The sequence below is a fragment of the Chiloscyllium plagiosum genome, unplaced genomic scaffold (genome assembly GCF_037043375.1).
Source record: "Chiloscyllium plagiosum isolate Xiang-an unplaced genomic scaffold, Cpla_swu_hap1 HiC_scaffold_31, whole genome shotgun sequence".
NCBI lineage: Eukaryota > Metazoa > Chordata > Chondrichthyes > Orectolobiformes > Hemiscylliidae > Chiloscyllium > Chiloscyllium plagiosum.
In genome coordinates, this window is record NW_028270169.1 from 37,364,564 (window position 1) to 37,392,455 (window position 27,892).

General features: G+C 40.5%; 1 protein-coding gene across 10 annotated transcripts in view; it reads left to right on the plus strand.

Moving 5' to 3' along the window:
* tspoap1 (TSPO associated protein 1) overlaps positions 1-27,892 on the plus strand; it is a 299,740-nt gene that overhangs the window by 191,610 nt on the left and 80,238 nt on the right. For 5 of the 10 annotated variants that reach the window (XM_087977435.1, XM_043718641.2, XM_087977432.1 and 2 more), the window contains exons 7-12: positions 7,976-8,065; positions 13,444-13,566; positions 14,393-14,497; positions 16,691-16,741; positions 19,752-19,772; positions 22,952-23,153. In XM_087977435.1, coding sequence (XP_087833561.1) covers positions 7,976-8,065; positions 13,444-13,566; positions 14,393-14,497; positions 16,691-16,741; positions 19,752-19,772; positions 22,952-23,153 — 592 coding nt within the window. The remainder of the gene's footprint in view (positions 1-7,975; positions 8,066-13,443; positions 13,567-14,392; positions 14,498-16,690; positions 16,742-19,751; positions 19,773-22,951; positions 23,154-27,892) is intronic. The other 5 variants (XM_087977433.1, XM_043718648.2, XM_087977437.1 and 2 more) reach the window with 2 other exon arrangements.

Consider the following 27,892-nt stretch of genomic DNA (forward strand, 5'->3'; position numbering starts at 1 on the left):
GTGGTAGATGGGGTCTAACTCAATGTGTTTGTTGATAGAATTCCAGTTGGAATGCCATACTTCGAGGAATTCTCGTGCGTGCCTCTGTTTGGCTTGTCCTAAGATGGATGTGTTGTCTCAGTCGAAGTGGTGTCCTTCCTTATCCGTGTGTAAGGATACTAGTGAGAGAAGGTCATGTCATTTTGTGGTTAATTGCTGTTCATGTGTTCTGGTGGCTAGTTTTCTGCCTGTTTTTCCAATATAGTATTTGTTACAGTCCTTGCATGGTATTTTGTTAATGACATTAGTTTTGCTTGTCTGTATAGGGTCTTTCAAGTTCATTAGCTGCTGTTTTAGTGTGTTGGTGGGTTTGTGGGCTACCATGATGCCAAGGGGTCTGAGTTGTCTGGCAGTCATTTCCGAGATGTCTTTGTAGGGGCGAGTGATTAGGGTTTCTGGACGTGTTTTGTCTGCTTGTTTGGGTTTGTTGCTGAGAGATTGACGGACTGTGTTCATTGGGTACCCATTCTTTTTGAATAAGCAGAGGAAAATCACCTATACAGTATATTCAAAAAGAATGGGTATCCAATGAACACAGTCCACTGATCTCTCAACAACAAACCCAAACAAGCAGACAAAACACGTCCCGAAACCCTAACCACTCTCCCCTACATCATAAAACATTTCCGAAATGACTGCCAGACAACTGAAACCCCTTGGCATCATGGTAGCCCACAAACCCACCAACACACCAAAACAGCAGCTGATGAATTTGAAAGACCTTGTACAGACAACAAGCAAAACTAATGTCATTTACAAAATACCGTGCAAGGACTGTAACAAACACTACCAATTAGCCACAAAATGACATCACCCTCTCTCACTAGTATCCTTACACACAGATAAGGAAGGACACCACTTCGACTGAGACAACAAATCCATCTTAGGACAAGTCAAACAGAGGCACGCATGAGAATTCCTAGAAGCATGGCATTCCAATCGGAATTCTATCAACAAACACATTGAGTTAGACCCTATCTTCTACCCCCTGAGAAAAACAACCAGAAATTACATCATCACAGGAAATGATATCACCAAACCAAAGAAACCCAAACAAATAAGTAGAAAGTAGGAATCATGTACAGTGCTTCGCCTCAGGCCCACTGAAGACATTACCTAGTAGGGTGACGAAACGTCTGGAAATGAATCTTCCAGCTCATCGAGCAAACTTACATCCATTACATTTGCCTTCCTAACTGCCAACTGAACCGAGATGATAACCTATATGATAAGAAAATCACAAACTAGGACTCCCATATCCCTTTGTGCTTCAGAATTCCGAAGGCTTTCCCCATTTAGGAAATAGTCTACACCTCCATTTGTCCTACCAAGGTGAGTAACTTCACACTTTCCCATATTGTACTTCATCTGCCACTTCTTTGCCCACTGTCCTAGTTGTCCACATCCTTCTATATCCTTCCCACTTCCTCAACACCACCTGCCCTCAACCAATCTTTCTGTTGTCTGCAAAGTTAGCAACAATGCCCTCAAATTCTTTGTCCAGATCATTAACATATAATGTGAGTAGTTGTGGTCCCAAGACTAACCCCTGTGGAACTCTGCTGGTAACTGGCTGCCATCCTGAAAAAGACCCCTTTACTCCACTCTTTACCTTCTGCCAGTCAGCCAATCATCTATCCATGCTAGCACCTTGCCCCTAACACCTTGGGCTCTTATTTTATTTAACAGCCTTCTGTGCGGCACCTTGTCAAATGCCTTTTTGTAATCCAAGTAAATCATGTCTACTGACCCTCCTTTGTCTGACTAGTTTGTTACTCCTCAAAAGATTCTAATACATTGGTCAGATATGACCTCCCATTGATGAAGCTGTGCTGACTCAGCCTTATTTTGCCATAGACTTCTAAATACTTTGCAATCTCATCCTTAATAAAGGACTCTAAAAGCTTACCAACAGCTGAGGTCAGGCTAACCGGCCTATAGTTTCCTGTCTTCTGCTTCTCTCCCTTCTTAAACAGGGATGTTATCTTAACCATTTTCCAGTCCTCTGAGACTCTCCCTGACTCCTGATTCCTGAAAGACAACTACCAATGCCTCTACCATCTCCTCAGCTGTATCCTTCAGAATCCTGGGGTATAGACCATCTGTTTTGGGTGATTAATTCACATGTTGATCTTTCAGCTTCTCCTTAGTAATGGCCACTACAATCACCTCTGCCCCCTGACTCTCTTGAGGTTCTGGTATGCTGCTGTTGTCTTCCACTGTGGAAACTGGTGTAGAGTATGTATTCTGTTCCTCCGTTACTACTTCTCTGGCGTCATTTTCCAATGTCCACTCTTGCCTCTCTCTTGCCTTTTAGATATCTAAAAAATGCTTGCAATCATCCGAAACATGATTAACTGGTTACTCTTATATTTTATCAACTCTGCTTTTCTTAGTTATCGTCTGCTGGTTTTTAAATCCCAATCCTTTGACTTCTTACTAATCTACACCTTCACATTGTTTATCTTTCCTTTCGCTTTTGTGCTCTCTCTGATTTCCCTTGTCAGCTATGGTTGCCTCATTCTCCCCTTAGTATATTTCTTCTTCCTTGGCAATGTCTGCTGTGCCTCATGAATTATTCCCCAAACCTGCTGCTTTTACTGCTCCGCTATTTTCAATCAACTCTGGCCAGCTCCTCCCTCATGTCTATGTTATTACCTTTACTCAATTGTAATGCTGTTACATCTGATTCCAGCTTCCCTTTCTCAAACTGCAGAGTGAATTCTATCATGTTATCGTCACTGCCCCTTAGGAGTTCCTTCACCTTAAGTTCCCTAATCAAATCTGTATCATTACACATCATTCAAATCCCTAATGAGCTCGTACCACAAGCTGCTCCAAAGAAAAGTTGAAAATCACACAACACCAGGTTATAGTCCAACAGGTTTATTTGAAAGTACAAGCTTTCAGAGCACTGCTTCTTCATCAGGTAGCTTATGGGATAGTATACATAGGACACAGAATTCATAAGTAAAAGTCCATAGTGTCGTACTGTGATGTGATGTATTGGACAAACCGAGATGGCTGTTAAGTCTTTAATCACTTAGAATTGGGATGCAGATTTCGATTGATTAATATGTAAATTCCAGAATTTTGTTCTAGTCATTGTCCTGACATAACAAGGGTTTATCAGTGTATATAAAAAAAGTGACATCTCGGCTCAGACAATGCATTAAAGGTGCGAGGTTGGAGTCTGTCTGTGTCCTAAACTTGAGTCAGACTGGTTTTATTTCCATAGTAGGAAATTTAAAAATGTCACATTGACTGCCTACAGATTGTGTGCTTTTTGAACAACATAGAATGTATCTGTAAATACAAATCTGCAAATGCAAATTCACACCAAGGACGTGTGTGTGTGTGAGAGAGAGAGAGAGGGTGTGAGTGTGAGAATGAGTGTGTGTGAGGGAGAGAGAGTGAGACAGTGTGCACATGTGAGGGAGAAGGAGTGAGAGAGTGTGCACGTGAGGGAGAGAGAGGGAGAGAGTGTGCGCATGTGAGGGGGAGAGAGTGAGAAATTGCAAGCGTGTGAGGGAGAGAGAGTGCGTGTGTGCATCAGTGTGATGGTGTATATGCCTTTTGAGAGTGTGTGTGTGTGTGAGAGAGAGAGAGATGGTGTATATGCCTTTGAGAAGGTTTGTATGACAGAAGGCCTGTATGTGTGTGTGCGTGTGTGTATAGTATAGTAGGGTCACGTGTAGTGTGACGTGAACCCAAGATCCTGGTTGAGACCGTCATCACGGGTACCAAAGTTAGCTATCAGCCTCTGCTCGGTGACTTTGCTTTGTTGCGTGTCTCAAAGTGATTAAAGACTTAACAGCCATCTAGGTTTGACTAATACATCGCATCAATTGTCACTCAGGGCTGAAATTGAACTTAGGTCCCTCGTGCTATGAGGTAGCAAAGCTAACCATTGTGCAGCGTGCCATCCCTATATCCTTTTGATAGGAGGTGTATCCTCGGATATTTAGTCCCCAGCCCTGCTCTTTTGCAGCCACAGCATCATACGTGCCAATTTCAATTTGTGCTACAAGCTCATTGACCTTGTTTCCTATTCTGCATGCATTTAGGTAAACCAACTCAGTCCTGCATTAACTACCCTCTTGTCATAGCTGTTCACTTATTTGCTGTGCCTGAAGTTAGATTACTGGGCATTTCTATACTCTCTCACCTATACCTTGTTCTGGAAAATTTAATAACCTCTGCTGAGCTCTCCCCACCCTTTAACTTTATCCATAATTTTCCATGCAACTGAACCTACCCCCTCACTATTAGATTAAAGCCCTATCACAGACCTAATTATGAGATTCACCAGGACTCTGGTCCCACCATGATTCAGATGGAGCCCGTCCCATTGGAACAATGTTCTCCTTCCCAAATACTGATGCCAATGTCCCATGAATTCAAGCCTGTTTCTCCACATCAATCTGAGTCACGCAATTACCTCTTTAATCCCGTTGACCCTGCGCCAGTTTGCTAGTGGCTCAGGTAGTAATATAAATATTATTACCTTTTTGGTTCTACTTTCTAATTTAAGGAATTTAATTGGATGGGCTATCTGACTTCATCCTAAAAGATATAGCTAATAGTCTAGGCCTGTAACAGATTGTGAGGTATCCAACAGAACAGAAAAGTCCATTTAATTTTAATTCTTACCAATCCAAATGGTACAGATGCATCTACCCATGACAAAGTTGATAAATGTGACCACTGCACATTCCTGGTTGGGAAAAAAAAAGCTCACCTTCACATTGAGCTTCTGGTCGGTCATATACTATTACCATCATGCAAGATTGGATAGATTTTGAACAGACTCAGCAACTCACTCTAGGCTTTTGTGAAGTGTTGTGAGCAATCGATATCAGGAGAATTTTATTCAACCATAATCTGTAATCTTCTAATCTGGCCAATCCCTGATTCTATTATTGCAATTAGCCCACGTCCAATGAAGGATCAACACCATACCATACATATTTAAAACTTAGGTGCACACCTGCACACACACACCATGGGTGCAGGGGAAAAAAAATAATAAGCACTACCGCAGTTAGGCGGTAGTGTGGGGAAAAAAATTAAAACTTAGGTGTCAACCTGGCAACGTTTTCACACAGGACTACTTTTATGCCAAGCAGCATGCAGTACACAGGGCTAAGTTATCTCATAATCAGATGATCACATCGAAGATTTACAGACCTACCACATCCAGTTGTGAATGGTGATGGACAGTTAAACAAATAACAGGAGGAGAAGGTTCCACAAATATCCTCTTCCTCAGTGAAGGAAGATCCCAGAACATCAGTGTAACAGTGCAGCCATCTTCAGTCAGTAATGCCAAATGGATGATCCATCTTGACCTTCTCCAGTGATCCCCAGCATCACAGATGCCAGTCTTAACATGGCATGCCAGTTCATGCCAAATGCTACCAAGAAGCTGCTGAAGGCATTGAGTACTGCAGAGGTTATGAGCCCTGCCAACATTGCAGCAATAAAACCTGTATTTGAGAATTGGCTGCACCCCTAGCCAATCTGTTGTAGTGAAGCTACAACTCTGACATCTACCCGAAAATGTGGAAAAGTATTCAGGCATATCATGTTCACAAAATAAATGGGATAAATCCAACTGGCCAGTTGGCACCATATCAGTCTCCTCTTATTCCATCAGCAAAGTAACGGAAGGGGTAGTGAACAGTGCCATCAAACTGGAATTACTCAGCAATGACCTGCTCACTGATGCTCAGTTTGGGTACCGCTGAGAACACTCCACTCCTGGCCTCATTACAGTTTTGGTCCATATATATTCAGGAGAGCACAAAAGAATGCACAAATTGGAGAAGAAACATCCATGAAGGCATTAACCACTTGGAGTATTACTGAACGGAGGCAATGCAAGCAGGTGGAAAGGGCACGCACCTGCCCACCTGTGGCAGAGTCTGCAGCTCCAGGGTTTGGACTGTTCAACCACTACAGAACCCATACCTTGAAGTGGAATTAATTCATCCTCAACTATGAGGCACTGCTGAAGAAGAAGGAAGAAAGGAGAAGAGTTGACCATGTATGGCATTAAGGAGCCAAGGGAAAACCAGTCAGTTGGAAAAAACTCTAGTTGGATTCATACCTAGCATTTGAGAACATGATTCCAGTTCTTGGTCATCGATCATCTCAATCATAGGACATCGCTATAGGAATTCCTCAGGACAGTATCTGTGTGTAACCATCTTTTAGTTGCTTCATCAATGACCTTGCCTTGATCGTAAGGACAGAAACGCAGATGTTCACTGATGTTTGCACAATGTTCAACACTATTTGCAACTCCTCAGTTACGGAAGCAATTGGTAATCTTGCACAGCAAGACCTAGACAATGTCTAAGTTTAATCTGATAAGTGGCAAGTTAACATTCAGACTGCACAAGGACCAACATCTCCAACAACTGAGAATTAAACCTTTTCCCTTTCACATTCAATAGTATTACAATTTCTGATTCTCCCACTATTGACTTCTTTTGGGGTGACCATTGATCCAGTTCAGCCTTTTGTCAATTTTGTAAACACTGTGATAAGAAGTAAAGGTCAGAGGCTAGGAATTATGTTATGAGTAACTCACTTCCCAACTCCCCAAAGCCTATCCATCTACAAGGCACATGTCATGAGTGTGATGGAACATTTCCCCCTTGCCAGATAAGTGCAGGTACACATAGTCTTGAGAAGCCTGACTAAAAGCAACTTTGTTTGGCACTTAATTCACCACCTTCAATTTTCACCATTAAAATACAGTTACAAATACATTATAACACTACTTCTTGCAACTTCTTCAAGCCAGACACCACCCTAATTTGGAACTATAATGCCATTCCTTCACTGTTACTGGTTCAACATCCTGGAATTCCCTTTCTAACAGCGCTCTGTGTTTCCCTCCACCCCAAGAATTGAAACTGTTCAAGAAAGCAGCTCATCACTGCCTGCTCAATGGCAATTACGAATGGGCCCTAAATGCTGACCTAGTATCATGACTACATCTCATGAACAAATACACTATAAAAAGGCTGTCCTCCATCTGAGGCCAAATCTCCTGATCACACACTGAGTGATTGCCAGCAGTGAGGGCATGAGGCCATTACTTAGGAAGATCATTCACAAATCATCCAGCTCCAGATGTAATCAGGGCAGGGGTGGGAAAATACCTTTAGGTGTAGTGGAATTGTTACTCTGAAGTTGCAGTGAGGTTCAATGTGCAGCTTCTCTGAGGCCTGGTGCTTTATTGCTCTGAAATGTGGCCAGTTGGAAAACTATTTCCCTAATATCCAGCATCATTGTTGCTAACCATTTTTATTTTTGTCCCTGGTATTCAGGTTATTTGTGGGCGGCACGGTGGCACAGTGGTTAGCACTGCTGCCTCACAGCACCTGAGACCCGGGTTCAATTCCCGCCTCAGGCGACTGACTGTGTGGAGTTTGCACGTTCTCCCCGTGTCTGCTTGGTTTCCTCCGGGTGCTCCGGTTTCCTCCCACAGTCCAAAGATGTGCAGGGTCAGGTGAATTGGCCATGCTAAATTGCCCGTAGTGTTAGGTAAGGGGTAAATGTAGGGGTATGGGTGGGTTTCGCTTCGGCGGGTCGGTGTGGACTTGTTGGGCCGAAGGGCCTGTTTCCACACTGTAATGTAATCTAATCTTATTATAAGTGAGTGATATAATTATTTGGATACGCCTTGCTCTAAAGCTTTTATCCTTCTACTGTAAAATAGAATACTGTATGTTATAAAATATCATACAATTTTTCAGACAGTTATTATTAGAATAGAAATGTGAGAGAGGGTAACTATTGTTTGTTGGAAAATGTGAAGCCATGAATGCTAGAGGACAGAAACAGGCAGAAAGGTTGAAGCACTGCTGAAATGTAATGCTCTAACCTGTTCTAGTTAGAATGTGTGTGCTTTTACTTACAGGAGAATGAGCTGAAACAAGCCTGGAGTGAGAATGCACGGCTGACTGAAAAAACCATTAGACTCAGCCAAGAGGCACAGGAGACTGAAAAGGCAATGCATGGCTTCATCTTTTTTTCAGTGCACTAAGCCAATTCTTCCACAATTATATCCTGGTGGGGCAACTTTTAATTTAGGACAATATCTGCTTTATGTTTGCACTATAATCATGAATGTTTCACACAAACAATAATATGCTATCCACTGTTATTCTCTCAATGATATTGTTTAGAAATGATGTGGTTTCTCTTAGCTGCAAGCCTCTTTCTTGCATTTAACGCTCAATAAATTTGAGAAAAGGCAAATTTAAAACTTGCTTTAAAGTAATCTTGTACTTCTTATCTTAAACTATTTACCTTATACTGTTCTGTCTTTCCCTTCACCCCTTTCAGTCCTGTCCTTGCCCTCAGCTGGTTCTGTCCTGCCCTTTTCTAACCCCATTTTGCCTTGTTTTCCTCTCACCACATTCTATACTGTATATCCATAATTCTTTTCTGCCCTCCCCTTGTTCAAGTATACTGCCATTCCCCTTTCTGTACCGTGTACTCACCATCCCTTGTACTGTGCTTCTTCCCATTTTCTCAGTTAGTGTTTCCCATTCATTCTCAAATTTCTGACTGTGTACATGTACCATAATATTATGTTTTGCAAATGCAAACTTATGCGCTTTATTTTAGCCTCTTCCTTCTGCTTTTACCTCTTAACGTTCTAAATGACTCTGGGATACAACACTTGAGTTATTCGCAAGCAACACTTGAGTCCGCTTGCTCAGTGTTAATATATGTCAATGCTTGCTCCAAGAAAATCATTAGAAATCAAAACTCTGGATGATTCTTCTCTGTTACCTCATGACCACTGAGGTCAACAAGCATCCCCATGAACACCTTTGGACTGACCACATATCTCCATGAAGAGAGGGTCACCTGAAATGACTAAGTCTGGAATGCCATATCTGGCATAAATTTCCTTGAGCTATGCTATTTCAGTAGCCAAGGTGTATGTCGTAATGTATTAAATTGATCACTTCCATAGTCTTAATGGAAATGAGGAAACTGTCAATGACTCTGTGTTTTTGTCAATGGATGGAGCATATAAGGCAGGAAGAAACCATTCTCTCACTGGCCTTGGAGACTCCTGGCTGCTGAGCTGAATGTTGGGCTCTGACTCTGACAGGTGTATTTGGTGCAAATGTTGGCGAATACCGAGTCTGAGGGCTCTGGCAATGACTACTCTTTTCATCATATCCCATTACGTCATCCACAACGTTGAGGTGTAGTTTCTGATCAAAGTACTGTTTTAGGGTAAAGTCATCAAAAGCACACGCCAGACAGTTGTTGAGGCAAAATTCTTGTATTTGTGTGCACCTCCTATCTGCTTTCTGTGCTGCTTGATTTGCCTCAAGCCTTTGTGTTGTCGATTTGAAAATCCATGAAGTGTGGAATCTCACATTCTCTTTGAAGATGTTCCATGGCTCGTGCTTCTCTCCAGCAATGCAGGACCATACATATGTTGTGGTTTGATGTTTGCTTTGGGCATATTCTGTTGTTGCACCAAAGCTCAAGAGTGATAGGTAGAATCTTGGTACTTGTGACATCTTCACCAATTACATGGAGTGGACAAGGTGTTAGACAGGTTATGGGCCTAGATTAGAATGGTGCTGGAAAAGCACAGCAGGTCAGGCAGTATCCGAGGAGCAAGAGAATCGACGTTTCGGGCAAAAGCCCTTCCTGATGAAGGGCTTTTGACCGAAATGTCAATTTTCCTGCTCTTCAGATGCTGCCTGACCTGCTGTGCTTTTCCAGCACCACTCTAATCTAGACTCTGGTTTCCAGCATCTGTAGTCCTTGTTTTTATCTAGTTAGACAGGTTATGATCTGCCTGGATTGTGAATTGTCCACAGGACTGCATGGGCCCTGGGATTCCCTTCTCTCTGTCAGTGTTCTGTTACCCTGTTTCAGTCCGTGCTGTGGATGTAGAATAAATGTGTCTGAGTACTATCTTTATGGGTCTGGAACAGTCCAGCCCCTATTTGTTGTGATGGTGGTAGGAAGATCTGGGCTGTACTGAGCTGGTGTTTAGGTTGAGTTAAGTGTCTGCTGGATTTGTTTGAATAGCCTCTGTTGGTACTCATCCCAAGACCAGGCAGCGTATTGATTCAGTTATTGCAGTCGTTGCTTGTTTACCTGGGTCAGGTTAGGGAAGAGCAAATAGAGGCTGTACTGTTCCAGATCCATAAAGATAGTACTCAGGCACATTTATTATACATCCACAGCACTGACTGAAAGAGGCTAACAGAACACTGACAGGGAGAAGGAAATACCAGTGCTCATGCAAGCCTGTGGACAATTTTCAGAGTACATTCTGGGACTTGAATTCACCATCCAGGCAGACCATAAGCTGTCTAACACCTTGTCCGTTGACTGCCTCTCCCATAAATTGATGAAACTTCACAATTGTGAGGCAGAGAGAAATCACAGATGGCTTTGGTCTTCGGGGGCCTGTGGATGGACAATGTCCCAAAAAAGTAGACCTTCTGTTTATGGTTAGGTGTGAACCCTGGCATCCTTTGGGTCCAGCAATACTGCCTGCACTGGGCATTGTGTTCCTATACTGTAGATAAACATGTCCTCCACAATGATTCTTTCTCCCTCTCAATATGACAGTAACAGTCCATTGGAAAATCTCTGGCATAGAGGTGATCCCAAATGGGAGCTGACTGAAGCATTACCTTGCAAACGGTGTTCTGAATGCCATTATCGTCTACATTCATCGCCTAAATGTAGCTGTCAGAACCCACAATTGGCATCCAACTTGGTAAAGACTGCATTCCTTGAAATCTTTGCCAGGCTTTCATCTGCAGATATAATGGGGGGGGGAGCGTCACTTTCCATGGCTTTGTTCGACTGCATGTGGTCTGCTTAGTGAGCTGTTCAGTTTTGGATTGGAATCATCCTTGAATGAGTATTAGTGGGTTACACTATGATTTCCTTGGGCTGCATCTACTTAATTTGTTTTGCACTGAAGCTCATCTCCAGCTACTCAAAGAAATCTGTTATACAATTACTCACAAGCTGACCCCTCTTTTCACTGTCGTTCACATAGTGCTCATGTAGAGATCTCACGAGCTTTTCAACTCTGATCTAATGGCCGAAATACTGATATTTTTGTTCCTTGACATCACTTTTTATAAGTTTTTTTTTAACTGTTTCAATTTGAAACACCGGATGATGCCACATTCCAGCAATGCATCTATTAATGTTTGGTGCTAATCTTTCGGTGCTAATTGATATGCATGAAATACAGAGCATAGAGAGATCCTTTTCTGACCGTCCTGGAGCAAACCTTTCTACTCACTAAATGTTACATAACCAGACATCACTTCTTATGCTATCATCAGTTAATTCATTGATAGCTGCTGCCTTACACTACAAATCTCTTTTCAACAGTCCAAACAAACACTTCTGAAATTAGCCATTGTGTAAAACAGAGCCGAGGAATGGAAAGGTGACTTCGTTTTGTGTATTTTCCAAGAGCTTGAATTTAAATGTAAAATTATGTTACATTACTTGTCTCTGAACAAGTTCAGGTCTCAATCCTTTGCTATTATCAGAAACTATCTGCAAAGCCAGCTGAGGATTAATCTAAGTTTATTATGTTATGATCCAAACTGTTCCTAAAACTAGACAACTCACATCCCAGAATGAAACCTGTCTTGATTGATTGTACATTTAAAATTTACAGTTGATTGACATGATGGTTAGTTCTTTGGAAAGTATCACATGAGTCTGCTATTGTTCTTTAATGACTGAAAAAAAAGTTTTTTACACAAAAGCAGAAATAAATAATCCAAACTATATGTAGAAAGTATTTCGAAAGCACTTTTCACAAACATCAAAACAATGTTTGATCAAACCTATTTCCCAACACCATCCCTTAGAGAGAGTTGATGCCTGAGAAATATCATTCCAATTTCATCTTTTTAAACCATTAGATTAGATTAGATTATTTACAGTACTTAACTGATACTTTCCAATTTCTTTCCCTTGGGCTGTCAGGGCAACATTACAATTCCATTCCAATTCTGCTGACATGAAACTTTCATAATTATATTGTTTTCAGTTCTGACAGGAATATTTCCATCCAAACTCTCCTGGCTTGAAAGCTTCACAGACTAGAAACCAGTTTTGTTGAGGTGATTAGTTCCCCTGTAAGGAAGAATACTGTTCCCTTCTGAACTGAATCCCAAGTTTTCTCAGCTAAAACGTTGAACCTTCTGTTCTGAAGTAAAAATGTTCAACCAATTCGACTATAAAACCATAAGGTGTACAAGTAGAAGTAGGATATTTGACCCATCAAATCTTTTACACCATCAATGAGATCTTGGGTTATCTATTGATCCACAACTCCACTTTTCTGCCTCCCCCCCCCCCCCCCATAACCCCGGTTCTCTTGCTTATAAATGTCTATTCCAGCCATGACTATATTTAATGATCCAGCCTTTATAGCACTCTGCAGTAAAGAATTCCATTAACTTAGTGAAAAAAATCCTCCTTGCCTATGTCCTAACTGGGTGATTCCTTAATCAGAGATTATTGCCCTAGTCCTAAACCCTGTCGCAAGGAATAACAATCGCTCTGCTTCTAGCCTGCTAAGTCCTCTAAGAATCTCTCATGCTTTAACAAGGTTGCTGCTTTTTCTTCTACAGGCCTAAACTATACAACCTCTTCACACACAATACTTCTTCCCTACCCAGGATCACCGTAATGAACCTCCTCTGGACTGTCTTCCAATTCCAATATATCTTTCCTTCAATTAAGGGGTTTAAAATTGTTCACACTGTTCCAGGTATTGTTAGAATAATACCTTGAATAGTTTTAGCAAGACTTCTCATACCCTTTGAAAGAAAGGCTAACAGACCATTTACGTTCCTGTTATTTGCTAAACCTATGTGCTGTCTTATTGTGATTTATGTGCAAAGCTTTCCAAATTCCTCTGTGTGACAGCTTTCTGAAGTCTTTCTCAACTTAAACAATGTTTGGTTCGTCTTATTCCAGCCAAAGTATATTACCTCACATTTTCTGCATTAATGTACTTACCCTGTATTTCATAAACCCACCAGTATAAATATTTTATCCATTAATACCAGTGATATTTTTCTCAGGTACTCGACTATCATCACATGGTCTTGGAACAAATGTATTTCGGTCACTATTCCAAATTAGCTTTCTAATCTCTCAAAACAATGCTCAGAATTGACTTACATCCATTTGTCTCTATTTTGAAATCTATATCCTAAAATATAATTATTTATATAATGCACTGTTCATCACAACAAATAGAGTATCCCTTTATACAGCAACAAACTATGTGAGTTGGAGATTGTGTTCCTTTTGACCTTTCTTGCCATGCTGAAGTATCTATGGTTAATGCAGATTAAAACCCACAACAATGACCTGAGAGCGACACTCTCAGTGGTAACAGCCGAACGAGATTCATCTCTGAAGGAGAATCAGCGACTCCAAGCCAAACTGGAGAACCTAGAGCAGGTCCTGAAGGTAAGATCACTAATAACTCCATACACAAAAATAAATTGACATTGCAATGAGTGAGCTATCATTCAACTCAGGTAACTCAAAGAATGTTTCCGTAATAAATACACGTACTGGTGGGAGACTGTAGAAGTTAGGTAGTTCACAGCACATTGTTCATGTTTCCTAAATGGTGAGATTTAGTGACTGTTAAGCTCTTATGGGAAGTGATTTCTTCTATGCTGGCTCAGGAAAGAGAGTAAAGTTGTCCCAGGCTATACTCAAGATGCTGAAATGTAAATAGGAGCAGTATTTCCCAAAAGAGCACAGGTTGTGATAGAAAATATAATTGAAGAAGCTGCGAAGGGATGCAAGGTGGGTGTGATTATGAACCAGACTAGGAAAATGAGATATTTGCTGAATTGTGAGGAAATGTTATAGAACTGGGTTGGGGAGATCCCATTGATTAGCTTGGGAATTTAGAACTGTGTAAGACAGCAATCTTTAAATCTGGGCTAGAAGTGGGACCTTTACTGAGGAAGAGGTGGATGATGGTATTTCTAAAGGCCCTGGCATGAATCCAGCAGATTGTTGTTAGAAGGCAATCTATTTCTGAATGGCTCCAGTTGATACATTTTTAAGTGTATTGTTTTAATGCAGAGAAACTAAGGATTTTAATAGGCCCCATGAGTACGGGGGATTTTGACAGCTGTCCCATCGACAGAGAACCCGATGTCTTGTACAGAGTTATACCTTATTTTTGGGCTGTATAATTTGAGAATGTTGTATCTGGCACTGTGAGGAATAGCTCCTGTGATGTGCCATGGGGTGTAATGAATGTTTCCCTGTGTAGCACATGCGAGAGGTGGCAGAGCGCAGGCATCAGCTGGAGTTGGAACATGAAGAAGCATTGACAATTCTTCAGGCCAAGCAGCATGAGGTGGAACGACTACAACAGGTAGTAAGATTCTGATGTGTTTTCCTGTTTCTCTTGGCTTAAGACACAAAACATCTTATTGGATTCTTGCAATCCATTGAAACTGATGTCTGGCAGTTTCCCTGTGACTGTTATGTTTATGTAAACATTGACTATAAATATAGGCAGATCATTTGACTGTGGGGATAATGCATCTGAGACTAACTCTATCCTCTGCTAGTAGTCGCATAGGTATCATTAAGTAGAAGTCAGGGAGAGGAACCTAAGCAACCAAAGCCATTTTGTATCTCCTTCTTTTCCAAGGATGAAAGATACACCTTTCTGGTCTGTTTTAGTTACTCGTTGGATGAACTTGCTGAACTGTGAAGGGACATTTAAAAGTATATTTGTAATTTAATGGTCCCTCGTCAATATGCTGGTTACAAATAGATCTGGGATTTCATAGTTGCAGGCTACGTTTTAAAGCTGGAATTCTGAAAAGAAAATAAAGTTGGATTAATTCTGCAGCAGTCTAAATTGTATTAAAATTAAATAACTCAGGTTATTTTGGATGTCGATCTCTGTTGCTGAAGTGTGGGCTCTGATTCTAAAAATGCTCTATCACTTGCCTAAATGCTGTGTATTAACTGCTGTGTAGCTCAGTGTGGCGCCCTAGTATTGAAGCTCATAGTGTTACACTTGATCAAGCTGGTAACTGTGGCACGCCTCACAGAAATGAAATGGAAACCAGCTGCTAAAAGAAAATGAAGATCTCTTCCAAAGCTCTTAATGACAGCAGTATTTGGAAGATTAATATTTTTGGCAGGATGTCAGTTTCAGATAGTTGAAATGGTAATTTGTAATATACCAAAGTCTGAGGTCAATTTGGCAGTTCAATAAAATCTGAGTTAGTGAGTAAACTAGGCTGGTCAATTATTCAGACATGCTTTTTTACAAGACTAGACAGTTGCGCCCCTGCAGATACCTCAATGTTTAAACTACACTGAACACAAATCACTTGGTCCTCTCAGTATTTGAGTCCAAAGCAGCCCCAGCCACTTTATAGCCAATCTGCAGTAGGTCGACTGGAAAATACAGAACAAGTAGACTCTGCCCTTTTTGAGGAGGTATGAGTTTAACCCATTTCCCTAGTCACATTGAATAGTGAGATGGAGTTCCAGATCTGTCAGGCAACAAGATTCTGCAAGGGCTTAATAGGGTAGACACTCAAAGATTGTTTCCACTTGTCATAGGATAAGGAACCAAACGTTTAGGACTGACATGAGGACAATTACTTCACTTAATTGGTTGAGAGTTTTTAGAACTCTCTAGCCTCAGAGGGTTGTGTTGCTCCATTTTTGGATATATTTATGCCTGGGGTAGACAGAATTTTAGTCTTTCTGAAAATTAAGGGATTTAGGGAACAAATAAGAAAATGGAGTTGAAACCAAGGAACATATTGGTTGCATTGATTGACAGAGTGGGCTCAACAGGCCCAAGTATTTAGTTTTGCTCCAATTTCTTGTGTCCTTCTGTGTTAAAGCTTGAGTTAAAATGTTGGGCTGTTTGTGTGCTTTAACTTGTTTAACTAACATCAAAGCCTGTATGAGAGCTGTTCGAATTTTTCAGTATTGTATATGTCAGAATTCCTGATGGGTGGTCACTCTGATATTGGCATTTGTGTCAAATACCTGCAGTCTTGGCTACCTTTCCACTCTGTCAAAGAATTGCAGTTTTTAGAACAGTACGATCATAACACATTCAAAAATAAATACAACCACTTGACAATCAGGTCTATATAGGCAAAAGTGAGGACTGCAGATGCTGGAAACCAGTGTTTAGATTAGAGTGGTGCTGGAAAAGTACAGCAGGTCAGGCAGCATCCGAGGAGCAGGAAAATCGACGTTTTGGGCAAAAGCCCTTCATCAATCAGGTCTATATTACTGTCCTTAACTGGGCTATCTAGCCTAATTTCACTGTTCTGCCTGTTCTTAATATAAAAAAAAGTTTAATTATTGTTTTTTTTAATCTCAGCTCATGATCTTATTCCTTTTAAAACATTTGATAGATCCTGCATTAGCAAGTACTGTGATAGACAATCCCACAGTCTAACTCTGCCCCCCACACTCCCTTATCGAAGTAATTCTTTCTCTAACATTTCCTTCTAACACTTCCTGGTGCAAGCAGCAGCCACTGTGCAGAAACTAAATTTATCTGTTTTGTTTTTGAATGAAGGCTCAATTTGAAGCCAAGAAGGAACATGAAGGCGTGGTCCAGTTACTGGAGGTAAGAGAACAAGCATACATTATCCTTGGTTATTAATGTTAACAAATGTGTTTTATACCATACCTTCAACCTACCATTAAAATTGACCCCATGTTTATGCCAGGAGGCCAGAGTTCAAGCTCCCACTTCTCCAGAAGTGTGTAATAACATGTGTGAAAAGGCTAATGAGAAAATAGCTAGTATTAAAACCATCATTGGAAAATTAAATTAAATGCAAAATGTTTGAGTATTCTCCAGATCGCACTTCTTCAATGATTTTGTTATTGTGCTGACATCAACAAGAGAGTGGTGACCCTATCATGAACTCTGTCCAGATTATCTTGAATTGTTTGAAGAGTGAATAACACAACTGTCACAGAGAGTGACCAGACACTGCCAATTGGAGACATCTTGAATCTGGTGTTGAATTTAGATATAGCTGCCAGCTGGGATATCACTTGTAGTCTTAAGTAGCCTCGCTCCAACTTTAATTGATTCTGGATTTGTGGTCCCAAATTTATGTGCAAATTATACAATGGTTGCCGGCACAGAAGGCAGTTTACTTTGCCTGTGAAAAACCTGGAAAGGAGCAGTTCAATTACTATCACTTTCTTGCCTTTTCCCTCTAGCTTTTCAAATCATTGCTTAACAGATAATGATCTACTTCCCTACACAAAGCTTCAGATGAACTTGCCTGCATTACACTTTCAGGCAGAGCATTTCAGATCTTTGTGTTTCCATTGCCGCTTTTACCAATTAACTCAAATCTGTTTCCTCTGAATCTCGATTCTTCCACCAATGGTAACAGTTTTCCTTAACCAAACTAACTATCAAGGTTCTGATTATCTCTATAAAATGTCATGTTCCAGCAGAATGCAGCCCCAAATTCTTTCAATGTAACTGAAATTCCTTATCCCTGAAACCCTACTCGTGAATCTTTTCTGCACCTTCTCTAAAAGCTTTACATCCTCCTGAAAGTATGATGCCCAGAACTGGATACAGATACTCCAAATGAGACCCAACCAGTATTTTGTACAGTTAGTCACTCCTCAGTCATTAACTGCTGTTGAAAAAGGGAGACATTTCTAGGTCTCTATCCAGTAGCACTAGATTTTATATTGGACTTACACATTCAGAGCAGCTATGTCAAATTACAGGGATATTTGCTGCACCTGAACAAGTCTCTCTTTAAATGCTTCCTGCTCGTCTCTCAATACAGGTGTCAGAGCCCAGGCATATTCTGTTTCTATAGATACCACACCTAGCTTCCAACCTTCACACTATGTTTCGAGATGACACACTCAACTTCAAAACATCACACTATGTATCTATAGATAACACACTCAGCTTCCAACCTTCACACTATGTATCTATAGATAATGCATTCAGCTTCCAAACTTCACACTATGTATCCATAGATAACACACTCAGCCACCAACCTTCACACTATGTATCTATAGATAACGCATTCAGCTTCCAAACATCACACTCTGTATCTATAGATAACACACTCAACTTCCAAACTTCACACTCTATCTATAGATAGCACACTCAGCTTCCAGACATCACACTCTGTATCTCTAGATAACACACTCAACTTCTGAACATCACACTCTGAATCTATAGATAACACACTCAACTTCCAAGTTTCACACTCGGTATCTAAAGACACCACACACAGTTTGCAGATGTTACACTCTGTGTCTACCACACAGCTTCTGGATTAGTGGTGCTGGAAGAGCACAGCAATTCAGGCAGCATCCGAGGACAGGCAAAATCGACGTTTCGGGCAAAAGCCCTTCATCAGGAATAAAGGCAGAGAGCCTGAAGCATGGAGAGATAAGCTAGAGGAGGGTGGGGGTGGGGAGAGAGTAGCATAGAGTACAATAGGTAGGTGGGGAAGGAGATGAAGGTGATAGGTCAGGGAAGAGAGGGTGGAGTGTATAGGTGGAAAAGGAGCTGGGCAGGTTGGACAAGTCCGGACAGGTCAGGGGATCGAGTTTCTGGAGGTTAGAAACTAGGATGAGGTGGGGGAAGGGGAAATGAGGAAACTGTTGAAATCCAAATTGATGCCCTGGGGTTGAAGTGTTCCGAGGCGGAAGATGAGGCGTTCTTCTTCAATGCGTCTGGTGGTGAGGGAGCGGCGGTGGAGGAGGCCCAGGACCTCCATGTCCTCGGCAGAGTGGGAGGGGGAGTTGAAATGTTGGGCCACTGGGCGATTTGGTTGATTGATGCGGGTGTCTCTGAGATGTTCCCTAAAGCGCTCTGCTAGGAGGCGTCCAGTCTCCCCAATGTAGAGGAGACCGCATCGGGAGCAACGGATACAATAGATGATATTAGTGGATGTGCAGGTAAAACTTTGATGGATGTGGAAGGCTCCTTTCACCTTCATCTCCTTCCCCACCTACCTATTGTACTCTATGCTACTCTCTCCCCACCCCCACCCTCCTCTAGCTTATCTCTCCATGCTTCAGGCTCTCTGCCTTTATTCCTGATGAAGGGCTTTTGCCCGAAACGTCGATTTTGCCTGTCCTCGGATGCTGCCTGAATTGCTGTGCTCTTCCAGCACCACTAATCCAGAATCTGGTTTCCAGCATCTGCAGTCATTGTTTTTACCTTGTCTACCACACAGCTTCCAGACACCACACATGCTTCCAAATAGAATGATCAACCATCTTGGGTTTTCCAGGAGTGTGTAAAAGCAGACTTAAGTGACAGTGAGCTACTAATGATCTCTGAACCACTAAGAGATTTGCAGGAGACTATGTTATTGAAATTTTGCAACACCTAGCTTCCTTTTATGAGTGCATTAGAGCCATAACTCTATGACTGAACAAAGATTTTATCACGCTATGTAACGCTAATCATTGATCTCTGTTAAATTATAGGAGTTGACCCACCTAGTTTTACAGTGGAAGCTGGTATATTCTGTATTGAATGATGTGTGCTGTTTATTGGTTTGAGATTCTCTCATGGTTTGAAGCATGCTTCTTTTTAATTGTGTTCCATTTTCTATTTCTCCTGTTGATAGAATACCTTGGACTGCATGCAGGTACACAACATTGCACTTCTCCCTCTTTAGCATGTAGACCTTTCTTTGTGTTTGGGGAATACGTTGTTCAGCTTTCCACATAATAAATTCTTGCAATATATGGGAACATCCTACTTATCTGGATGCGTTTTTTTCAAATTTTAATCACTGCATATACAAAACAAGGAACATTATATTCTGTCAATTTGTTTGGGGCACATTTTTAAGGTGAGAGGAGAGCGATTTAAAAAAAGATATGAGGCAAAGTTTTTACATACTGGGTGGTTCACATGGGGAATGCACTTCCTGAGAAAGTGGTGGATGTGGGTATAATTACACCGTTTAAAAGACATTTGGATGGATACATGAATTGGAAAGGTTTGGAGGGATATGGGTCAGAAGCAGGCAGTTTGGACTAGTTTAGTTTGGGATTATGTTCGGCATGGATTAGTTGGACCCAAGGGTCTGTTTCCATACTGTATAACTCTATGACTTTATAGTTTATCGATGTTTAATATGTTCTATGCAGTTTTTGTTTTAGTTTCTTATAGAACAGGTATATAGCTTATGCTTTTTGTTGAATGCAACTTTTTTCCCTTCCCCGTTATGTTAAGTAGTAGTTAATTCAGTAAAAAAAATCCATTGAATGCTACTAAAAGCCAACAGAACAAAGGTACTTTCTTGGATTAATTTGTTTTCTGATGTTTGTAGTAACTGGTACCATTGGCAGATATCTTGAAAATAGGGCTGATTCACTCTATATTGAGACACAAGTCTTCAGATGTCTCAGCAATTTGTGATGATGGTGTTTGGCTTATTTATTGCAATGACTGCAGATGATTGGTTTACTGAGGAGATCACAATTTCCGAGAGCTTTAGGTTTGAACATCAATCTATCATTCGAGTGCATAAAGAAAGCTTGATGCTATGCAGTGCAGCACTGAAGGAATACTGCAATGTCAGTGGCATTGGTTTTCAGAAGAGACATTACATCAATGTCTCCTTCACCTGTTATGATTCAAGTGAATGTAAAAGGTACCATACATTTTCCAAAGCAAAAGGGAGTTCTTTCAGTACCTTGACCCATCTTCTTTTCTTTCCAACCATTTCCAAAACCAGATTAGCTATTCCTCTCATGGGTCCTTGTGGTGGCTTGTAAGTAAAATTGCTGTTGCTCATCTATGTAACAGCAGCATTGACTCAGTTAATTAAATGAGAATCACTTTGGAATGGTACATGAAATAAAATGAGGCACAAAGGAGGTAATTCTGCAATACTTTACCTCATTGGGTACTGTGTTCGTAATGAGCATCGGTGCTATAATATTGTGGAACACTTTGTGTTCAGCACTCCCAAATGAAAGTTGGAATTTATAGTATAATACCTTCTAGAAATTGAGGACGAAAGTTAACTTTATATTATACCTTATAGAAATTGAGACCTTCAGTTAATGTAATGAATGGATTATTCTATGTCATATTGACTATATGAACAGCAAATAGTGTAGTGTCAATTCGATCAGTCTGAACAAGACAACATAACGCAGATAGATTCATTGAAAAAACGGATTTGCGTTGTTTGGTTTTAGGTTAAATTTCTCACTTTGCCTGTCCAGGCTTTTGTGCCTATGTAAACTCAGAATGGTTCAGTAAAGCATGGATCAGAGTGTGTATTACTGACATTAGTATTAAGAGCAATCCGTCAATTAGAAGAATCTGCTTTGTTGCAACATTAATATAAAGTGAAATTGACAAAATATTTTGTGCATTCACTGTAGGTGAAGTTCGAGATTTATCCTCTCCAATCAGTGCAGACATTTTGGATGGATTGCATCTTTTTGTCACTATCTGCATTATAGATTAGAATATTTTAATCAGAATGAGGAATATACGTGCTTAGTATGAAGTTGTCATTTCTCTTTCTAATGTTGCATTTGAAGCATTTTCTGTTTTATTTCAGATATCCAACATTTATATAGTAACAATTTCCTCATTACAGTAACAATCCTGGCCAGGAATGGAATATGTGACTCATGGTGTGAGAACAGCAAGGAGTCAGCATTAAACAGATGCCAGGAATTATGTAATTGGAGTATAGAACCCTGTGAAATTTGCCAAATTTTCTTAAATTTATCACAAGAAACATGATAACAGGGCAGTGGTTACGAAACATTATTCCCACTAAATTATGCATGTCTATTCCTGCATTGCAGCCTGGAAGGTATTTCAGGGATGTTTTTTCCATGTCGATTATCATGCAGGCAATTGTAAGGGTACTCTAGGCTGGTCACACACATCAGCAACATTTCACAGGAAGCATTGGTATGGAGCAACACAGCTGGATTTCTGGGTATGAGATAAGAAAAGAAGTAGAGCTGAAGTTTTGAATGTAGAACAGGGTGACATTATGGCCAAAAGAAATTATATTTATTTTGCTGCTGATTAAAATGAATTGAAAGACCAGAAACAAATTGAAATCTCCATGCCATGAGCGAACCAGCCATCAAAAACAAACGAAAAAGCATTTTCTCATTGTCTTGTTCCTGATCAGCCTTGGCTCAGTGATAACCCTCATGCTTCTGAGCCATGGAATGGTGACTTCAAGCCCCACACCAGAGATTTCACACAATATGACATGCATCCATATCTGTGCTCCACAGTTGAAAGTGTCATCTTTTTCCAAGACGTTCCACGGACATATTCTCGAAGGTGGCCCTAAAAACTTCCATTAAAAACCAAAATAAGTGTGGATGCTGTAACTCAGAAACAAGAACAAGTTGCAGGAAAAGCTCAGCAGGTCTGGCAGCATCTGTGAAGAAAATTCAAAGTTAACGTTTCTGGCCCTGATTTCTCTTCACAGATGCTGCCAGACCTGCTGAGCTTTTTCCAGCAGCTTCTGTTTTTGTTTCTACAAACTTCCATTGCTCTATTATAAGAAGTTAGAGACAAAAAAAACTGCAGATGTGGGAATCCATGATAGACACATAGGAGACTGGAAGAACACAGCAACCCAGGCAGCATCTGAAGTTGGAGAAGTCTTGCTTATAAGAAGAGCAGGGCAAGTTTGATGTTGTCCTGGCTGACATTTAATCTACAAATAATATCATGAAAACAGATAGCGCAAGATTTGACTGTTAATTCCTGTGTTGCCATTCAGAGCTGCCACACAGTGAACTCAGTGATTTTTATCTTTTCCACCAGGCTAAGGTACGGGATTTGGAAGAGAAATGTCGAAGTCAGAGCATGCAGTTCAGTCTTCTCTCCCAGGAATTGGAGCACTTCCGACTGCAAGCAGGAAATATTGACTTGCTAACGAGCACTCTTGTGAGCACGGAAGCACCTGGATTGTTCTCCCGTGGCCAGCCACTGCTGCCAAATGGAGTGGAATCACCAGTGGCTAAAGGTAATGTCAGAGAGATCCAGGATTTCCAAAGCACGCACAGCTGTGACCATAAAAATTCTCTCTCACAATTTCTTTTGAGAAGCAGAGCTACGAATCAGTCTCAGGCACAAAAGATTGACAAGACCTACTTGACTGTGGTAGTTATGTTAATAGCGAACAGTCTTGAGATGAGGGGACAATGAATGTCACAACATTTCTCACTGATGCATGACACCAAAGAGATGAGGAAAGATTTACTTTAGTATTTCCCATCATATAGGCGATTCTTTGTTCAGACCAATGTGGTTTCTCTGGTAATCCCCCACGAGTTTTCGCAACCTGTTCATTTGTTCTGGCTGTGAGTTTCGAAATGAAACAAACAATATAAGTATTGCATTGATATGTTCAGCTCAATGGAAATGTGGTTCCAAAAGAACAAAAGGGAAATTGTGAGGTTCCACACCTTGCCTCTATGCCACCAATGTTTTGCATAATGTCAGTCTCTCTTTTTATATTTAACTCCTCCTAGCTCTGAAATTTGAAACATTTACATTCGGGGTGAAGAATACTAGTTCAACTTCCTGAAATTCATCCTATTTTAGTGTGGCATTAAAGTCAATTACCTGTCACCACATCTCTCAACAGAGCAAATCCAATTACAGCCAAACACAAAATGTGCTGGAGTACCTCCACGGAGAAAGAAACAGAGTTTCGCAACCAATATGATTTCTTCAGAACTTCAGCCTTGTCCAATTGGTACATTAGGTCCCCTTATCAAAATCTTTATTGTACACATAAGTTTCTTATCATGATGTGTAGTTATATTTTAAAAAACATTCTAAACACTTATTTCTCTTGGAGTAGTGACTTTTTTCCGAATATTCATTATAATTTCACCCTCACTCAATTTCATTAATGTTCCCTGGTCGCACTTTCTGTCTTAGTAATGATATGCTGAATCCCATTTATAATATTAGTACCATTTAATATGTTATATACTTCACTATTGCCGAAAAAAATCACAATTTGTCAGAGCTTCTCATTTTGCATTCATCAAGACAATACACAAAAATACCAATTTAAAAGGAAAACCAACAATTATAGTAAATGAGAGGAGAGTGATTGGCACTTGCACCAAGTTCTCTGTGGCAATAACCCTGCCAATCAATATCCACATTGATCGAGATATTTGTACATTGATAGTCACAGGTGAGATGCTGGAAGACTGAAGGTTGGCTAACGTGGTGCCACTGTTTAAGAAGGGTGGTAAGGACAAGCCAGGGAACTATAGACCCATGAGCCTGACGTTGGTAATGTGCAATTTGTTGGAGGGAATCCTGAAGGACAGGATGTACATGTATTTGGAAAGGCAAATATATGGGAAATCATGTCTCACAAACTTGATTGAGTTTTTTGAAGAAGTAACAAAGACGATTGATGGGGGCAGAGCGGTAGTTGTGATCTATATGGACTTCAGTAAGGCGTTCGACAAGGTTCCCTGTGGGAGACTGGTTAGCAAGGTTAGATCTCATGGAATACAGGGAGAACTGGCCATTTGGATACAGAACTGGCTCAATGGTAGAAGACAGAGGGTGGTGGTAGAGGGTTGTTTTTCAGACTGGAGGCCTGTGACCAGTGGAGTGCCACAAGGATCGGTGCTGGGTCCTCTACTTTTTGTCATTTACATAAATGATTTGGATGCGAGCATAAAAGGTACAGTTAGTAGGTTTACAGATGACACCAAAATTGGAGGTGTAGTGGACAGCGAACAAGGTTACATCAGATTACAACAGGATCTTGACCAGATGGGCCAATGGGCTGAGAAGTGGCAGATGGAGTTTAATTCAGATAAATGTGAGGTGCTGCAATTTGGGAAAGCAAATCTTAGCAGGACTTATATACTTAATGGTAAGGTCCTAGGGAGTGTTGCTGAACAAAGAGACTTTGGAGTGCAAGTTCATAGCTCCTTGAAAGTGAAGTCGCAGGTAGATAGGATAGTGAAGGCGGTGTTTGGTTTGCTTTCCTTTATTGGTCAGAGTATTGAGTACAGGAGTTGGGAGGTCATGTTGCGGCCATACAGGATATTGGTTAGGCCACTGTTGGAATATTGCATGCAATTCTGGTCTCCTTCCTATCGGAAAGATGTTGTGAAACTTGAAAGGGTTCAGAAAAGATTTACAAGGATGTTGCCAGGGTTGGAGGATTTCAGCTATAGGGAGAAGCTGAACAGTCTGGGGCTGTTTTCCCTGAAGCGTCAGAGGCTGAGGGGTGACCTTATAGAGGTTTACAAAATTATGAGAGGCATGGATAGGATAAATAGACAAAGTCTTTTTCCTGGGGTCGGTGAGTCCAGAACTAGAGGGCATAGGTTTAGGTGAGAGGGGAAAGGTATAAAAGAGACCTAAGGGGCAACATTTTCACGCAGAGGGTGGTACGGTGCATGGAATGAGCTGCCAGAGGAAGTGGTGGAGGCTGGTACAATTGCAACATTTAAGAGGCATTTGGATGGGTATATGAATAGGAAGCGTTTGGAGGGATATGGGCTGGGTGCTGGCAGATGGGACTAGTTTGGGTTGGGATATCTGGTCGGTATGGATGGGTTGGACCGGAGGGTCTGTTTCCATGCTGTACATCTCTATGATTCTATGACTCTAAGTTCTATGCTACCAAATGTCTATTTATATACCTCAGTTAGCTGCCAAAAATAAATTACGTGAAACAATGCATTCAAGTTATATCCAACTGCTCTGCTTCCTCAAAGAATTTTATCAGGTGGATAAGCCTGCAGCTGTCTTAAACTTGGCATTAATTCTTCCTCTATTGTTTTGCCTTCATTGCTTATGCACCTATATTACCTCTCACAGTACCTAGTCTCTATAATGCTATTTAAAGTAATTATTCCCAACTTTTCATGTTAACCACTCTCTTGCTGCATTTATGCTAGCCTTTCGCATGTATTATTACCATCCGTACCTGCTACCTACAGAGCTACCCAATAACATTGCAGTAAATTATCATTACCATCCTGCCTTGTGCACTCTCGTTGTCATGTTCACATATATTAACATTAAGTAATTCAGGTTGCTCTTGGCCATTTTCAGTGTTTTATATAGTTTGAGTTCTATAATCTTTCACAAATCTTGTCATATTTTGCCATACTTCATAATTTGCTTTAATTAGCTTTTTTATTCTGGTCAAGTATCCAGTTAAGACTGTTTTCTTCTTATTCGAATGGTGCTGATTATATTGTCATTTTGTGTATTTAAATATTTTTGCACTTTCTCTACGTCATTTCCTTGTTGCAACAGCAATATATTAGAACTGTAAGAATGCAAGAAACAAGAGCAAGAGTAAAACGTTTTGAACTTGTTTGACCATTCAGTTGGACCATCGATGAACAATGGCCAAAATACCATTTTCCTGCTTGCTCCATAGCCCTTGGTTCCTTGAGAGACCAAAATAATTGTCTGTATCAGCATTAAGTGTACTCAACAACTCTCTAGGTTAGAGAATTCCAATGATTCAGAACCCTTTGAGAGAAAATTGATCTCCACATTTCCATCCTAAATAATAATCAACTCCTTATCCTGAGACTGTACTCTCATATTCTAGATTCCCTAGCTAGAAGAAACAATCTTCCAATGTCTACCCTTCAATTTCATTCAGAATCTTACACATTACAATGTCGTCCCTACACATTTATATGAATTCCACAGAGTATAGACTTAATTTACTCAACCGTACTTTAACAAACAGCCCTCTATTTCCAGGAATCAATCAAACAAACCTTTGTTGTGTGTTCAATGCAAGTATATACTTCTTTGAAAATGGAAATCAAACCTGCACACATTCTTCCAGGTCCTGTCTCACTAAAGCACTGTACAAATCCGTATTTTGTATCCAAATACCTTACGGTAAGTCCAACATCCCAAAGCCTTCCCAACTGCTTGCTGTTGTGCATTCTAAATTTTTTTTTAATTTCTTGTATGGGCAAATCCAAGTCACAAGTTTACAAGTTTCACACGCTATATTAAAAATTTATGCTTTTCTATTCTTACAGACAAAATGAATAACCTTACACTCCCCCACATTTATACTTCTTCTATTATCTTGTCGTCAGCTCAATTAAACTTGTCGTCAGCTCAATCCTGTCTCCGTCTGTTTGTAGCCTCTGTATCATTCTCACAGTTTTTATTTGCACAGCAAAGTTAGGTATATTACTTTCAGTTCAATTATGCTTTGATCATTCTTTTCCCCTAGAATTTTTACTGAAAGGTTACAAATTAGCTCTGTCCCCTTGCACAATACTAGGTCTAAAATAGTTTTATCCTTAGCTGATTTGACAAAATACAGTACTAGAATACTGTCACAAAAGCATTCACAGACACATCTTGCAGAACACTTTTAGAATTGGACTGCTCTGGTCTATATAAACTATAAATATAAAATCTCCTATTGCATTGCCTTTATTCTAGGCTACAATTATTTTTTGTTTAATGCCCTATCTTAACTACTGTTAGGAACCAACTAGGGTGCTGACAAATGACTATAAATCAATTGAATTTTGTATTCAGTTTGAAAGCAACATATTCCAGTTCCATTCAAGAACCTTAATCAGAGCCAATTGCATTAAAATGAGGGAGAGCTAGTGAAGGTTGGTGGAATCAATAAAATAAAAAGGTATGATGATCAACAAACAGAGGCCTCTACCTACCTGATTTTTGAAATGAAGTGAGCCATGGATTATATATTCCAAAACT